The sequence below is a fragment of the Crocodylus siamensis genome, chromosome 5 (assembly GCF_052110815.1).
Source record: "Crocodylus siamensis isolate JL-2025a chromosome 5, ASM5211081v1, whole genome shotgun sequence".
NCBI classification, from domain to species: Eukaryota; Metazoa; Chordata; order Crocodylia; family Crocodylidae; genus Crocodylus; species Crocodylus siamensis.
The window spans coordinates 42,150,778-42,167,254 of record NC_143399.1 but is presented as its reverse complement, the minus strand read 5'-3'; the positions used below and the strand labels follow the sequence as shown (position 1 = coordinate 42,167,254).

General features: G+C 46.6%; 1 protein-coding gene across 3 annotated transcripts in view; it reads left to right on the top strand.

Moving 5' to 3' along the window:
* Window positions 1-1,096: 1,096 nt before the first annotated feature.
* Window positions 1,097-16,477, top strand: part of MTA1 (metastasis associated 1) — a 126,681-nt gene continuing 111,300 nt past the window's right edge. Inside the window, exon 1 of one of the 3 annotated variants that reach the window (XM_090050384.1) lies at window positions 1,097-1,384. In XM_090050384.1, coding sequence (XP_089906510.1) covers window positions 1,357-1,384 — 28 coding nt within the window. In that variant the 5' untranslated portion in view covers window positions 1,097-1,356. The remainder of the gene's footprint in view (window positions 1,385-16,477) is intronic. The other 2 variants (XM_090050383.1, XM_090050381.1) reach the window with 2 other exon arrangements.

Below are 16,477 nucleotides of genomic sequence, written 5' to 3'. Positions count from 1 at the left end.
TACTTGAAGATAAACCTGGAAACTCAGCCCTGATAAAATTGGATGGGAAGTACTGGACAACACCAGCTGCTGTCACTGAACGTAATGGTAAGAGAGATTCTGTCTTGTCCACACTGGTTAAGGAACTTGGCACAGAAGGAGCAGCAACCACCGCCAGCCAGCCCCAAATGCAGCAGACTTGATGGGTGATCCTTTCAGCAGAGGCAGTGTCAGAGTAATGTTGTAGCTGTGATGGTCAAGGAATTATGCAAGAGGTGAGGATTTCTTAGGATGATATCTCTTATTGGATTAACTGTATAGTTGGGATGGAGCTAGACAAGCCTAGAGACCTAATGGAGGTCTTGCATTTGAACCCTGATCTAACTCTATCCCAGCTATGCAGCGTGTTCAATAAAAGATGTCGCCCTGAGGAATCCTTGCGTAATGGCGATGGCACTTGAACCACAACCTTAGTGAATGTCCTCCTGGAGCAAATTGATTGGCCAAAACCCTCAAGGATGGGATAAGGTGTAACAGGGGAATGAGGGAGACACCTTTAATTTTTCTAATGTTTAGTGTTGTTTTCACCAAGAGAAAGGGGTGACCTTAAACCCAGAGGCTAGGAAGCTGGGGGCCTGCACATTGTTGAAGCGGTAGCTGCGGTCCCCATCCTCTCCTGGCTGATCTGACCTGGCAGGGGCTGCAGGCAGTAGGAAACGATCCACGTCGCTGTCCGTCTCGAGCTTGGTTTTAACTGCACTTGCCCGTAGTTGTGACCACTGCCAGAAGGGCTCAGGCAACCGGCGGCCTGGCTTGGCATAACCACGGCCTCAGACAAGTGGCTTTAAAGCTCCTGCGCCTGGCTCCTTTGTTTTGCTAGGGGCAGTTTCTTGTTCAGCAGTAGGAAGTTGCTTGGTGCGGGGCTTTAATGTGGGACGGGGTCCGGTCAGGGATGGCACAGGCGGTGCCTACACACCAGCCACCCGCTGGGCTTCAAACAGGGCACCCAGGGTGGTGGGTGGGACCTGTGTGGTTCAGGCCAGGGGCCTGGCAGCCCCGGGCCGGGGACCTGCGGAGCCCGCGCTCGGAGCTGAGCAGGGGCGGGGCGGGGCAGGGCGGCCTAGGCCTCGCGCTGCCGCCGCCGCCACTGCCACCACCACCACTACCACCATCACCTCCACCCCGCGCCCGCCCTCTCTCGGCCCGTCCCTCCCCCCTCCCCTGCCGGTCGGGGGAGGAGGCGGCCGGCGCGGCCCCTTTAATTCCCTCGCTCCCCTCCCCCCTCCCGGCCGCTCCAGCCTCCATTTTCCAGCGGCTCCGGCACCTGGAGGCAGAGGCGGCGGGAGCGGCCCGGGCCCCCGCCCTCCCTGCCCGGGCATGGCCGCCAACATGTACCGGGTCGGAGGTAAGAGCCCCCCGCGGAGGGGCCCCGGCCCCCTGCCTCCCGCCCTCTCTCCCGCCGGGGCGGCTGCTCCTCCCCGTGTGCGGCGGCGTCACGGCCGGGGCCGGGGCCGGGGGCAGGGGCGAGGGCCAGGCCGGGCCGGGCCGGGGTTGCGTGAGGCTGGAGCTGTCCTGGAGCGCGCAGGGTGGGTCGGGTCGGGGTCGGGGCCCCGCTGGCTGCAGGGGCGCGGGGGTCTGCTGCTGCCGCCCCCGCGGTGCCCTGGGCCCCCGCCCTGCGCATCCTGCCCGGCGCCTCGCGGTGAGGCTGAGCTTTCGGGGCGGCCTCGGCCCCTCCGCCCGCTCCCTCGGGGAAAGCTGCTCGTGGCGCCCGTCTCGCGCTGGCAATGGGGCGGGGGGAATCGGAGGCTGCTAAACTCCTTCGCCCCCAAATGCCCCGCGGCGCGGAGGGTCCCGAGTCCGCTCCCGCGCTCTCTTGGGGGAGGGGGGGAGGGAGATGGATGAGAGTAGATTTAACAAAGAAAACCTGACAGGTAGGAGATGCCTCAGGAAGTTGCAGCAGCCCCAGCCCTGGCTGGGGCTTGCTGTTGTCCTCCAGGTCCTGTTCTTGGTTAGGGCTCTCCCTGTTCAACTTGTTGCACTTCCTTCTGTCGCGTGGCCCTCTGTGCAATGCCAGGACATGGGTACCTTCCTCCTGACTGTTTGGCTTGATGATAAGACTGTACTGCAATTTGCTTGCCATGACTTTGCCCCTTGGGCCACTGGTAAGATGGTGGCGAGGGTTGAACACCACTGCCGTGGATTGGAGGTGCTTAAGAACAGGATGGTGAAGAACGAGAAGTTTTGCTGGCTTTCGGCTCGTTTCTTGTCGCGGTTTGTCGACGGGGTTTCTGAGGGCCTGGCTGTTCTGTTAGTAAGTACCAGTCTCACTAGTCGTATTGGTGCAGAGTGGTAGTTGGCCCTGTTAGTCTGAAGGCAGGGCAGAGTGGCACCTTAGTAACTGAAAGTTAGTCTCTAAGATGTTGCTTTGCTTTGCTTGGAAGACAGGGATGTGTTCTGTAGGCCATGCTGTTCAAGGCAAAGACTATTTATCATGGTTATCGCTCTGTTAACTTACATGTGGATGAAACCTTCACTTGTCACGTTGCCAAGACCTACAGGGATGATGGAACTATTTCTAGGTGACTACTCTGAGTGTGACTAGAAGTAGGAGGCTGTTGGTTGCCTCTGAGTTTGGAAGCAAGTAGCTTTTTGCTTCGAACTTGGTTGTGTGCACCCATCTCCTGTGCGAGTTACAAGATGTGATTAGGTTTTGAGCAGCTGTGAATTAGACCATCTTGATTCTGATGATATATTGAGTACAGGTTTCCCTCGCCAACCACGGTTTTGAGTCTCCACGCTTAAAATTCTGTATGCCGTTTTGGCTACCATGGTATACAGTTCTAAGTAACTCCAGTTTTCCGTGGCTGCGCATCGGCCCACCCCCTGCCGTTTTTCCTATAAGCCTTTTGTCTTGCCAACCACAGGAACTTTCAGGAAGCTAACTGGAATGGGAAGTGGTTGGCAAAGGAAGCCTGTCTTTGTTTTGGTCACCCAGTCACATTGTCTTCCTGAGATACTGTGGTGCTTGTATGGATGATGACCCATGTATGAATCAACCAATACCTGGCCTAATGATCATAGGCCAATGCTAGGCTGGTTTTTTTGGACACAATAGCTATAGATGGTAATAACTTCCAAACTTGGTTTTAAGAGTTAGTTTGACAGTGGTTGTGCTGAATATTAGTTTATTGTGGTATGATCATACACTTGTGCAAACTGTTGCCAGGGATTTGTTCATGGTCTAGGTCATAGCTTTGTTCCAGTTGATCTATGAAATCTATGTTATCTGTCCTCCAGAATTAACAGTTGAGTCTTAGCTTTCTCACGACATTTTTTCCCTGTATGGCTGGTAGACAATTCTTGTAGGGACTTACAGGACCTACAGTCCCTTTCAGGACACTGTCTTTTGTGCTCTATTATGGATGCTATGTTTCCTAAATGTATATTGTACAATCCTTTGCAGATCACCTTGGTTTATAGATGAATGGCAACTTGAAAAGGAAAGAGGTCAGAGCATCAGTTGCAGAAATCAAGTGCTGAATTTGACTGCTCATTCTAAATTTTTCAAATCATGTCTCTTAGATATAACAGAGATGCTTTTCATCACCAAACATTTACAGGAGTGTGAATCTGGGCTGCTTTTGGAAACAATCAAATGTGTATTTTCCATCTTCTTTTTAGGCAGGTTTGAGTGGCTTTGCACTGAATTGGCTGCCTGTGTGATCACAGATCTGTTTGGATTTTGTATCTCTAGGAATGTTGTTGGGCAAAACTGACCTCTGAATATATTGGGGAGCTTTGGTTTGGGACTTGCTGCTTAGACTTCTGCCCCTTCTGGCTACTAACGTGCTCTGATGTAAATTCCCAATCCCACAACAGCGAATTTACAATTCAGGGAGATATGGTCAGGGCCTCCAAGAGAACAAATAGATTCTCTTCTCAGTAAGCTTCCTTTTCCAGCCTACTTCTGGATGAAAGTTAGTGGGCAGCTTCTCACGTGGTCAGGAATTAAAAGAATTCTCTTATTTTATTATTAGGCCTGAATACACAATAAAGAGCCCTTGTTTTGAGTCTGTAAAAGTATGTCTACATAGAAATGGAAACTGCGATTGCAGGGCAGGTAGGCAAACCAATGCAAGCTTTAATCTAGCTGCCAGGGTTTAAGCCCAGGCTTTCAACTAGCATATGCACCCATGAGATTGATACGGTTGTTTAGTCCGTGAGGAAGACTGGCCATGCATCTTCATTGGCATGGTTAATTTAGCTGGCATGGTAAAGCTCTGACATCAGTATGCTTACCTATTCATGTTTTCTTAAAAATGGGTGGGAGAGCCATCATGACATCATTACTTTTTTTTAATAATAAGGTAGCATGAATTCACCACGGGGGACAAAGAATTAACTGTTTTCCCTCCCCTGACCGGTGCCCCTATCCTGTTACATACCACCCTGACTATGGAATCTGAACTCTTTCCTAGTGGCTTATGACTGATACCATGTTAATGTCTCTTACACCCTGGTGAACTTGCTCTCATGACACCATAATGATTTAGGGAATTATGCTTCAGTGTTCTTTGAGTTGAGCCAAAGCACCAAAATAACTTTGTGCCAGGATGGGGCTTGGACCCTGTTTTTTCTTTAATTGCAAGATGATCCTTATACCATTTTCTGTCACCCTTTTGCGTAATGCACTTGTAAAGTTGCTAGAGGAGATCGTGAGAGTTAAGTACTATCAGTACAAAAAAAATCTTTGCAATTAGTGGTCCTCTTAAATGTGTGTTGCCTTCTGGGTTATCAAATTTCAGCAATAATCAAGTGTTGGGTATTGCTGTCGTCTTGCAGTTTTTTCTTCTCTAATAGAGGTGGTTATTCAGGTTAGTCTGAAGTCAGGCAGAAGATGATATATCAGAAGATGACTAAGGAATGACTGGCTAGGCTTCAGTACTATATAGAAGGACTCTGGGCTTCTAGTAGACCATAAGATGAATATCCTTTTGTTGCAAATAAACCCCCCCAAAAAACAAAACACAATAGCAATACTGGGTTTTATTAACTGGAGTGTCATTTGCAAATTGAGGGAAGTGATTCATTGCCATATTCAGCACTGCTGATATGGAGATATGAAAGATGTGGATGTAATCCAGCAGAGAATAGCAAAAATGATTGGAGGCCTGGAAAGCATGACTTAAGAGGGAAAAACTGAAAGACTTAGGGTAATTTAGTCTGGCGAAGAGAAGACTGGGGTCAGGATTTGAAAACAAATGTTCCAGTACCTGCAGGGTTACTAGAGCAGTGGTTCTCAACCTTTTCTGTACAAGGACACATTTTTAAACATTGATGGCTAGTCCTGACCTATGGGCCCTCACTCCTGAGTCACTGCCTCTCTACCCCAGGCCCCAGCCTCCCAGTGTATGGGGCATGGGGGAGCCCCAGGCAGCCCCTTGCAGGCTGGAGCTCTGCCAGCCTGCAAGGGAAAAGCCACAGTTTCTCACCTTTTTCTCCTTTAAAGGAGAATCAATTTTTAAAGTTTGTTGGTTCATTTTAAAGTTTGTTCACAACCCTTTCATATATTCTTGTGACCCACTTTTGGGTTGTGACCCATGGGTTGAGAAACACTGCTATATTATAGAGGATGAAGATGGGCTTTTCTCTGTAACTGTATGGGACAGGACTAGGAGCAATGGCCTCAAGATGCAACAGGGGAAATTTAGGTTGGAGATTAGGAGGAACTTTCTGACTGGCATTGAAAAGGGCTAGCTAGAAAATTGGTGGACTCTCCACCTGTGGAAACTGTCAAGAACAGTTTAGACAGACACTTGGCTGGAATGTTTTTTAGTCATGGATGATCCTGTGTTGAGCAGGGGGACTGGATTAGATAACCTTGTGAGGTCCCATCCAGACCTTCTCTTCTATAATCCTGAAAGAGGCGCATGGAAACACCTTGGATATTAACTGTTTCAAAGAGGCAAGAGGTCTTGTAGGCAACAAATGACTTTGTCAGGTGCAAGGAAGCTTTTTAGCACGTAAAGAAGTAGGTTGTTGTCTAAGAAAGCTCCTGCTTCTGAACCAGTTAAAGCTCATGGTGGCACCTTAGATGCTATATTCTGCTTTTCCTCCTGTACGTGGACCTATCCGGTGTTCTGTGGCTTTGTCCTCTCCAGATTGGACCACTGCCATGTGCTTTAGATTTCTCAGTTTTCCGGTGCAATCTAAATTGCTGCAGATTCAGGATGTGTTGAGAGTTTAGCTAGGGATGTTTCTTGGGTTGGCCATATTATTCTGCTTGTTTGATGAAATGAATTTTAGTTCATGAAAGCTTATGCATCTTAGATTAAGTTAGTTTAAGGTGTACCTTTACTTTGCCATCTGCCTGATTTGAGACTACATCTCTGCTTGTTTCAGTACATTCTGCTGATCTTTCTGGGGCAGGGAGTGGAAGGGGCATACAACAGATCTTTCGGGTATAACTAAACACATTGATTTTGAGCTGTAAATTAACCTTTTATGCTTTGGTCTTTATTAGCTGGCCTATGTATCTTGCAAATTGAGATCAGCTAGAGCACATGAGAACAGACATGCACCCGAATGTGGGAATGGAGAATGGCACAAAGGGCAGGAACCTTTTAATTCTGGGCTTTGCCTTTGTTTGGAGCCCAACTTAGTGACCTTACAATTTTGTTGCAAGGCCTGTTGATTCAGGCAGTGGTTTTGTTTTGTTTTTGTTTTCTTTCGGGTGGCGGGGAGAAAGATTTCATAGACATTAGGGCTGGAAGGGACCTCGGGAGATCATCGAGTCCAGCCCCCTGCCCAAAGGGCAGGAAGTCCGCTGGGGTCATAGGATCCCAGCAAGATAAGCATCCATAAGGTTAGGTGTGCCTTATTAATGACGTAAGTAATGATTTTGGAAAAGTTTTCTAGAACTGACAATGCCAATGTTTTAATTTGTTTGTCAGCCTGAAGGCGGCAAATAGGAAAATGTATATATTTTTTTATTTCTGTAGTCCTGAGAGAGATGTTTTGAAAATGGTAGACCTTTGTGGTATTAGCATTACTTAAGATTAATGAAAGAGGGCAGGAGGGGGGAGTTCTCTAGGCTTTTCAGTCATGGTACATGCATGGTTCCTTTTGTATGGCAGAACTTGGAGTCCAGTCAGCTTTACTGTTCAAATGCTTTTTTGCATATCAGTAAAGGAGAGGAAAAAGACACTTAATAAACTTTGTGAAATAAAGGGGGGATGTAGCACCTAAGACATTCTTAAGCTTCTCCTTTTCATTTAAATTGATTCAATTTCAAGTTAAGGATTGTTTTTTAAGGAGGCCTAAGTGTTTCCATTATTATGGATTTTTTCAGTTGTATATTTGTCAAAAGTCTATTTTTTTCTGAGCAGAAATTTTCTAAGCCTGTCCTCTTGCTAATAATGAGCTTTGGTTTATAAATAAATAAATATATCCAAATGAAAGTAAGTTGCTTCTGCTGTTATTGGGGGAGGGCAGGAAACAAAAATGAACAAGTGCTAAAATTATTTCAGAGTTGAAACATGAAATTTGGCATAGAATATTCCCTGATTGGACAGATTCCAAAACTAATACAGTACCTGCTTTTATCTTGCAATGACTTCATAAACTTTTGACAGTGGAAATGATGATGTCAATTTTTTAAATTATTGCACTGAAGTATCAGATGGAGAAGGTTGGTGCATTGTGCCTTTGCAGTTTTACAGACTTGATAATTTAAAAAACAAACAAGCCAAACAACCTTTTTTTGTGGGGGGAATTTTTGTTTCTTGCAAAGTCTTCAGTAATAGATGCAGTACATCATGTTTTAATAGTACTTCATTGTATGAGAGTTCTACTGTTGTGCATTTTTAAAAAAAAAAAAGTTTTAAATTGTTAGCAAGATACCAAATCTGTGAAATCTGTTAGTTCAAAATTGTCATGTTTTGTCTTTTTTTTTTTTTTTAATGAAAAAAATGGAGTTTGTTTCTGAGGTCCTTAATGAAAAAAACTGAGGAAAGATTTTATCTTCTACTCAGATGCTTTCTTTGTTATTAAAACTTTTTAAGCAACTTTGTTAGTTAGTCCAGATTTATTCTTGTTTAAATGTATGCTTAGATGGGTAATTTGACTTATTTCTGTTGGTTTTTTATATGGTCCAGTAAAGATGTAGCCTCTTTTGAAGGTTAATGAAGGTTTTAGGCTGCTGTTAATTGATATTAAATATTAAAATTTTAATCAAGTTTACTAGTTGATTATTCCACAAGCCATCTCACCTACTTTTTAAATTAATTATTGTTTTTAAATTTATGGTAAAGCCTTGGTAGAAACTAAAATAAGGAAGAAAAAATGCCCTGTATCAAAAGCTATGGGAAATGTCACAAACACTTTCCCCCAGGAAAATTCATAGTGCATAGCCAAGAACACTCCTGCCCTACTGTGTAGCAGATGATGTGCTGTAGGGTGCTACATGTTGCTTATAAACCTTAGTGCAATGTAAAATGTAGCCTGTGAGGGCAACTCCTTTGTTATCGGCATTCTAATATAACATTCTAATAATAAAAGCCTCTGTCTGTCTGTCCATAATGCTTTATTTGCACTCTGATTGGTTGTCTCAGCAGCCAATCACAATGCTGACTGAAACAAGCAAACAGAGTGCTCTGCACAGACAGAAACACAAGGTGGAATGCTGCCATGACAGCGGGGCTGAGGGGCTGGCACAGGGGAGCGAGGCCTTGCCCCCTACTGGCTCTGCTCCTTGGAGGCAGAGGGGCACGGCGGGGACAAATTGGGACGGTGGAGCAGCACCACGACGGCGGAGATGGAGTGCCCTCCCCCAGGCCAGCTCCTTGGAGGTGGCAGTGCTGGGTGCTGGTGGGGATGGAGTGGCCTCACCCCTGCCCCTCACGCCTCTGGCCACAACGCTGCCCATTTGCCCCAACAAAACTCAGCAGGCTGGGGGATGGGGAAGGGAAGCAGGAAGCGGGAGGCGGGGGGGGCGCAGTTGTGGTGCCAGATGCACAGTGTGATGCACTGGGTAGTGACTCCAGCTGCTGCATGCAAGCTTTCTCCCCTCCCCCGTGCCCAGGAGATGGTGGTGTCATGGGGTGGAGTGGCAGGGGGACGGGAGGATGGAGGGCACATGCGCCTCCGCTCCCCATCATTCTTGTTGGGCAGTTGGCTAGTTTATATATAGTTTTCCTAGTAGCAGAAATTTAAAATGTCAATTTGATTCCCATTTTTTTAAATCTCTGTATTTACTTGCTCATAAATTTCTCAGGTCATACTAATCCCAGTTGGTTGAAAAAAATTATTTTTTTTTTTTTTGGTAGAGGTGCACCAATGTATTGGTGCCATATTGGATTGGGACTGATAAAAGAAAAATCAATGTTATTGGCTCTCAGCTTTTGGCCAGTGTAGCTGATAATATCATCAATAAATATAATATGCCCAGCCTGGGCGGTGAATGGGTGCTGGGGCAGGGAGCAGGACGGAGCCATGGGTGGCTCATCTAGGGGACGGGGGAGCAGCTCCCCACCATTAGGCTGGTGGGAGTGTGTGTGTCGCCCCCCCCCCCCGACTTGTGTATAGGGAGAACGCAGGCTTGGGGCTCCCTGCCCAGATGTCTCTCCCTTGAGACCCATGCTGGTCATGTGTCCCCTCCCCACCTGGCAGTGGTGGGGGCAGAGAATTGTGCCCCCCACTGCCAGGTGGACAGTGGACACACGGCCGATGCAGAGCCCTTGGGACAAAGGCAGCAGAGCAGACAGCCCTGAGCCCACAGCTGGCAGCCTGCATCTACCCTCCCCTTGCTTGGCTCCGCTCCACTTAAAAGTGCCCCAGAACTTAAAAATGGTGGTGGCAACACTTGAACTAAAGCTCATTTGACGAGCTTTAGTTCAAGCACCCCTGTGCCATTTTAAACTGCTGGGACTCTGATCCCCTGGATGAGCCTCCTGCAGCTCTGTCCTGCTCCCCACCCTGGGTCCCATTCACTGACCTGGCTGGGCAGTGCCCCCTGCCCCTGCCCTACTTGCTCACGATGGGGGCCTTGATCTAGCTATCCGATGCCCCTTCCCCTCCACAGGCTTTACCTGCAGGGTGCTGCTTTCTGTGCTGCCTGGCTACAGTCCTATAAATTGGTTATTGGATGGGTATTAGCCGATATGGCTGGTTAATAATCATATAATAATATTGGCCAAGAACATCTTTATTGGTTCAGCCCTAGTTTGGAGCTTTTGAATTTTGCCATCTGTTGTCTCTCTTGACTTTCATCGTGGGTAGGCCTTTTTTGTTATGGGGATTTGCTCATTATGAAGAACCTAGTTGCCTGTGTATTGGAGACTTGAGTAGTTGCATGTGAAAAACAAGGGCATTTTATCTTTACTTCTTGAGTGTGTTGGATGGATGAAATAAATCTCTTAAGGTGCAGACAGACTTAATGTTCAGAATGTTCTATATACACTCCAAACCCCAAGAGTCTAGATGTGCAGGTCACTTAAAACAAGTTTAATCTTCCTGTAATGTTTCAGAAGTATGCTGGGAAAGTCAAATACTGTTTTGAGTTGGTTCTCTGCGAACTGGCTTAATGGTATGTGGGGACACAGAGCATTCTGTGCCTGGTGTCTGGTCAGTTCTCCAGGCTTCCCAAACTGCACTGTTCCTCACCCCACCTGCCTCCAAATGCATGGGCAAGGGGCTGCTCAGTACAGTCCTGGACACATTCCTAGCATTTATACACATACTTTTTTGTCTTTTTGACATGCTGGAGATCCACTGCTTTGAAGCAGACTCGATTAATTGAGTCTGCTCCACATGTGAGCTGAGGCAAACTGCACTGCGCCTCATGCAGTTGGTTGCGTAAGTGGTGAAATGCATTTCCGCGCACAGAAAATGGTGGCAGTGTGATTTTTGAACTAAAGCACCTCTGATGTGTTTTAGTTCAAAAGCAAGCTGCTGCCATTTTATCAGCACTGACATACTTTTTGCTGTTTATACCACTGTAAGTGTCACGGTGTCAGGCACTTCTTAAAGCGCCCGGCACTGTAGTGCTTGCATACGTAAAAATGCCCTACAGGCCAACTCCTGTTCACAGCTCTCTCCCGCACCCCGACGGGGCTGGCAGGCTGCAGCAGAAACAGGGACTTTTAAAATCCCCAAATAAAATAAAAACTGTGCCCCCCACCCCACTTCCCTTCTCAGCATTACAACCCCTCCCTTCTTATTCCCCCACTCTTACACCTACTGTTGCCACTGTCCTCAGATGATCTGGGCGTGGGGGAGGTGTTGCTCTAGAGCCGATCCTGCCCTCTCATGTCTGGGGATAGTAGCAATAGCCACAGTGGCAGCAGCAGGTGGGTTTTTCCTCTCTGCTTGGTTTTCCCAGGTGTTCTCTGCCAGCCCAGAAACAAGCATGACAAGGGGGAACTTGCCCCACTGTTGCTGTCTCTGGCTGAAGCTGTCAAGGGGGATAGTGCAGAGGAGGGTGGGAGAATAGAGGGGAGAAGCTGTGGTCCTGTGGCTGAAGGGGAAGGGACAGGAGAGTTTCTCTCTGCTTTGGGGACTGCTACTCTCATGGCATGATCTGAAAGGGGAGTGTAGCTGTACCACTGCATCCCTTCTGGGCCAGCCCCTGCCAGGTGCTGGAGAGGAGGGGAAGGGGGCACAGCCCCCTGCACCTGGCAACTCCTCCACAGTTTGGAAGGCATGATGTTCTGGGTACTCTCGTCACTGCCTGGTTGTATTTTGGGCACAGTGCAGTTCCTAAAAGGTGAGGGTTCTACTTAGACACCTCTGTCCAGGGACAACTGTCAACCCGTTCCCAATCAGTGACATTTTTAGAATGGTTCAAGTGTTATGTCTGTCTGCAGCCTTACTGAACCTAGGTCATCTTCCAGGCCATGTGCAGAATTACAACATCTGAGGTATTTTGAATAGAGCATTCCAAACTGAATTCACATTTCTCCATGTTGAAATGAATAAAGAGGCTCAAGTTGTGTCTGGCAGAGAAGCTGATGCAAAAGCTCGAATCTGTACTTTTTGTCCATGTCTTTATTGAGGAAGAATTCTTAATTCAAGCTAGCTAAATCCAGTGGTGGCCTAATGAAGAAAAGGCAGTTTGTAACTTGAGTTTGGTTGACACAAACTCTAGGCTTTGGTGTAGTCTCTTTCACATGTATTTGTGGCAAAGGAACTCTTTGTCTTTACTAAAACCAGAGCTTATGGTAGTTAATCTGAACTAAGAACACACTTTTTCTTTCCGTAGCGGAGACTTGACTTTTAGTATAGGTCTTCACATGCTCTTCTTTGTAACCTTTGAAAAACTTTCAAGAACTTAAAAACCATTTTTCTTAGTGGCTATCTATAGTGCACAGAGGGGCAGGTCATTCTAAACTCTTTATAGAGGAATTCTTCTTTGTCCTTTGGACTTGGCCCAGTATAGATAGCAAAAGGGAAAAATTCCATAAGAATAGCAAGACTCATAAAAGAGCAGGTACCTTGTATTGACCAAAACGATATCTTGGAGGCTGAAGTAGCTGAAAAATTAATTTGGGAGAGACTGTTATGCCTAGATAGTTTCAAAATCATGCTCAAGATGGCTTCTCAGTATTCAGCTCAATTCATTAGATTTGTTTGAAAGGCCAAGACCTTTGAGTATTTCCATTAAACTCCACAAGGCAGATTTTGCAGATCCCTCCAAAAAAGGAGTGAAATATGATCAAACTGAAGACCCTGCAAATCCAAGGGATGAACTAAACGAGTCCAGGCATCTTGCTGAAGGTTGCAGACAGTCTAAGAAGGTCTTGGTTCAAGGATTGGACTATGAAGGCAACCACTTCCTCGCTACATCTTACCATAAAATGTCTACTAACCCACTTCCTCTGAGACATGATCCAAGGAAGTGCCACCTAGAAACTTAAAATTTGAGGGGAGGTAGTTAGAGTTATGACCCTTTTTTCCCCCCCATTTGACAAATACTGTAGGAAATGGAGCACGTTAAATATATGGTGTAACAAAAAGGATGTAAAAGCCAGATCTAGCAGTATACCTGGCTCTCGGATTTCTTCCAGGAGGACTTGATGTAATGACTGTGAAGGGAAATGCCTTGTGCAAACACTTCTTAGTCATCTCTAGGACATTAGGAATTAATTAACTGAAATGGATTTCCTTGCAATACTATATACATGATTTTTAAAGAGGAAAAGTCCTGTTTTATCTCTCAGCCTAACTTCTTATGGTGTCATCACAAACCCTCTTTCAGACTTCCTACTTGCACATGTTCTGTTTTACCTTTAGGTCAGCATTCTTGGTAGCGTTACTTCAATGCACTATATTTTACAGCTAAGAGCCTTATCTCTGGAATCCTACAAATATGCCTGCTTTTCATTGCTAGAGTTATACTGACAAAGGTATTTCTCACTAGAACAAAGATGTTGTGGTCCTTTCTTTTTTGCCCCGGACTTATGCATTTTAAAATAAAAAATTGGAATAGACTTAACAGGAAGAAGACGCTTTGAGTGCATTTATATAGGAAGAGTCTTTTCTAAAAGGCTGCAGATTTTTTTTTTTTAAACTCCTTTGATAGGAAAACCGCTTCAAACTGCTCCAACACAACATTGCTGAAGCTGTATCAAACAAGTTTATAAATACACAGCTGTCAGACCTGGAAAAACTAGGCTGTCAGCCAGAATATTTCCCTGTATTTTGGGAGCAGAGAGAGATTTGTAAGGTGGCTATATGGGGTTCTGTTCATAATTTTTGTAAGCATTTTAACATACAAAAATGTAACTTTAGATTTACAGACTTCCTGAATGCTGCTTTTACCAAAAAGATAGTGCTTGTAGTGGTACTTGCTGATGATGAAATAAGTTTCTCTTCAGTAGTCTTCTGCAGCATCTGTTTATTTGAAAGAAAAGTGCCTCAGCAAAAATCCTACTTTGGGGAATTGTGAACCTTGCCTTTGAAGGATGTGAAGCACTGCTTTACCTGTTTTCCCATCTCAAAGTGGCCAAATGAATTGTTTCCTTTTATCCCTAGATAAATACTACACACAAAATAAAATGTAATGTGATTAGTATTTCAGAATTTAAATGCACAGTCTTTAGTTTCTTATGGGTTTTGCAGTTCAGAGTCTTTAAGAGGAGGATGTAGAGGCCTATTCTGGTTGTTAACAGGCTTGATCCTACTTTCAATTCTGCAGACCAGAAAGGAAGATCTCCCTTAGAAATATATTGCTGCCCCTCCTGCCACATTGCTGCCCCTCCCTTGGGCCCTGTGGGACAGGGAGGCAGGCCCCACGCAGCCTGTTATGCCCCCGGGCCGTGGGGGCTCGGCAACGCAGGCTGCTTTGCCTCAAGCCATGGGGGCTTGGAGAAACCAGAAGTGCCACGGTGGGTTTCACTTTATCTTGCAAGCCAGCATGCCAGGTTAGTGGAGCGTGTGGGCTTGTAAGATGCCAGTTAACAGAACTTTTACTGTAGTTAACCTGGCCCTGGGGGTAGGAAATGAGGGAAGCAGACTTCTTTTTCAGGAAACAACTGACTCTGAACACATCTGAGCACACATTTCCGAGTTGTTCATGTTCTTTGTGAGCTCACACTGAGGAAGACTGAGTAGATGCCATGTTTCTGATGAAGCCTTGACTTCCTCATGTTACTGGATCATTCTGCCATCATTTTCTTTTCCTGTCTGGTCTTGCTTTTTGACTCTTGCTAAATAATATAGTTTTGGTCAGTGCTGTTGAAATGGCAAATTAAGCATATCTTCCAGACTCCTGCCCTATTTACTGAATGCAAAGAACCATCATTCAGCATAAGTTGTTTCAAATAGATGTTTCCTCCACTACCCCAACAGGCACATGTTCAGATTACTATTATAATTCATTTGCCTAAAGGAGGGACAAAGACTAAGGGTTAGCACAGGGACGGGCAATTATTTCAGGCAGAGGGCCACTTACTCAGTTTTGGCAGGCTGTCAAGGGCTGCATGGGGTGCCCTGCCCCTTAACAGGTGCCCTCCTCCCCGGTCATCATTTCAGGACTAATGTCCCAGGGCCAGCAATGGTGGGGCCCAAAGCGGGGCACAGGCTGGCAGGGGTCTGTGGAGCCGGGTTGGACTGCACCAGCAGGGAGAGGGGGGAGCTGGCTTGGCTCTGTATGCTGGCTGGGACCCCACACTCCTGCCACTCTGCTCTGGGCCCTGCTGGCATTGGCCCTGGGACACCGGTGTGGGCCCCATGCTCTTGCTGGCTTCCATGCCTCCTCACTTGGTGCCCCCCAGTTCCACGGTACAGGCGGGGGGCAGTGCACAGCCCCGACCCCCTGCTCACCAGCAGGGAAGAAGCTGGTGCTGAGCACAGGGAAAAAGTGGCCCCTTGCCTCCTCTGTGGCTGGCGCTCCCTGCTGCACCTGCTCGCAGTCCATGTGGGGCTTTCCTGAGCAGGCACAGGCAGCCCCAGGTGGGCTGCAAGCAGCTGCAGTGCGGGGTCCCAGCCATGGGGCGGGCGAGGGGCTGCTTTTCCACCCCCACACTTGGCTTTTCCCTGGACTCCTTCCCCACCTGGGGTCCCCCCTGCCCTTCCCCTCTCCCCCCCCACCCTTACCTGAGGCTTCAGCACAGGGCAGCCATGTGGTCCCAGGCCAGAAGCCCCTACTGGGGCTTCCAGCTGAGGGTGGGGTGGGGTGGGGCCAGGTGGGCTTCCCCTGGGTCCTACTGCCCTTGGTTCCTGTCATTTTTTACATGAAGCGGGGGCAGATAAATATGAATTTTCTACATTTTTTAGAGGACTTGCGGGCCAGATAGAATGGCCTCACAGGCCGGATGCAGCCCGCAGGCCATATTTTGCCCATCCCTGGGTTAGCATGTAGTAATGGCATATCCTGACTGTTAAGGTTGCAAAGCAAAACGCACACATTCTTTAAAAGTAATGTGTTTGGGTTTTTTTGTGGGGACGGGGATGTTGAATTTCCCTAAAGTTTAGTGTCATGTTTATATAATCAGGTAGGCAAGATATTGTTCTAGTTTGACAGGTCTGATATATTCGCTATCTGTAGTATAGAGAACATAGCTAAAACTGACTAAGTATTGAATTTAGAGAGATGTGTGGATGTATGCATGTACAGTGTGGTACTTAATACTGTGTAATCTCACCTGCTTTCCAGTGTGCAGGGTGTTGTATTCCTGTATAGACCTTGCCCAGGCATCCAGCACTGAAGACCCTAAAGGAAGTGCAGGAAACTGTAAAAACACAGGAAACTGGAAATGGCAGCTTTTGATAAGGTGTTGTAAAAAACAAGAAGCATTTTATATGATTAAACAAAAAGCAGCTTTCATGATTTGGGCTTTTTCCACAGGCAATTATTCCTAATTAACTCTGTGGGCAAACATGTTATTTTGGAATAAGTGTCCACACAAAATTGATTTGGAATAACTCTATCTACGTCCCTTTAGGCATTCTTAAATCTTGAGATGGAAAACAGGCAAGCCACTTCTACAGAAGGTATTTT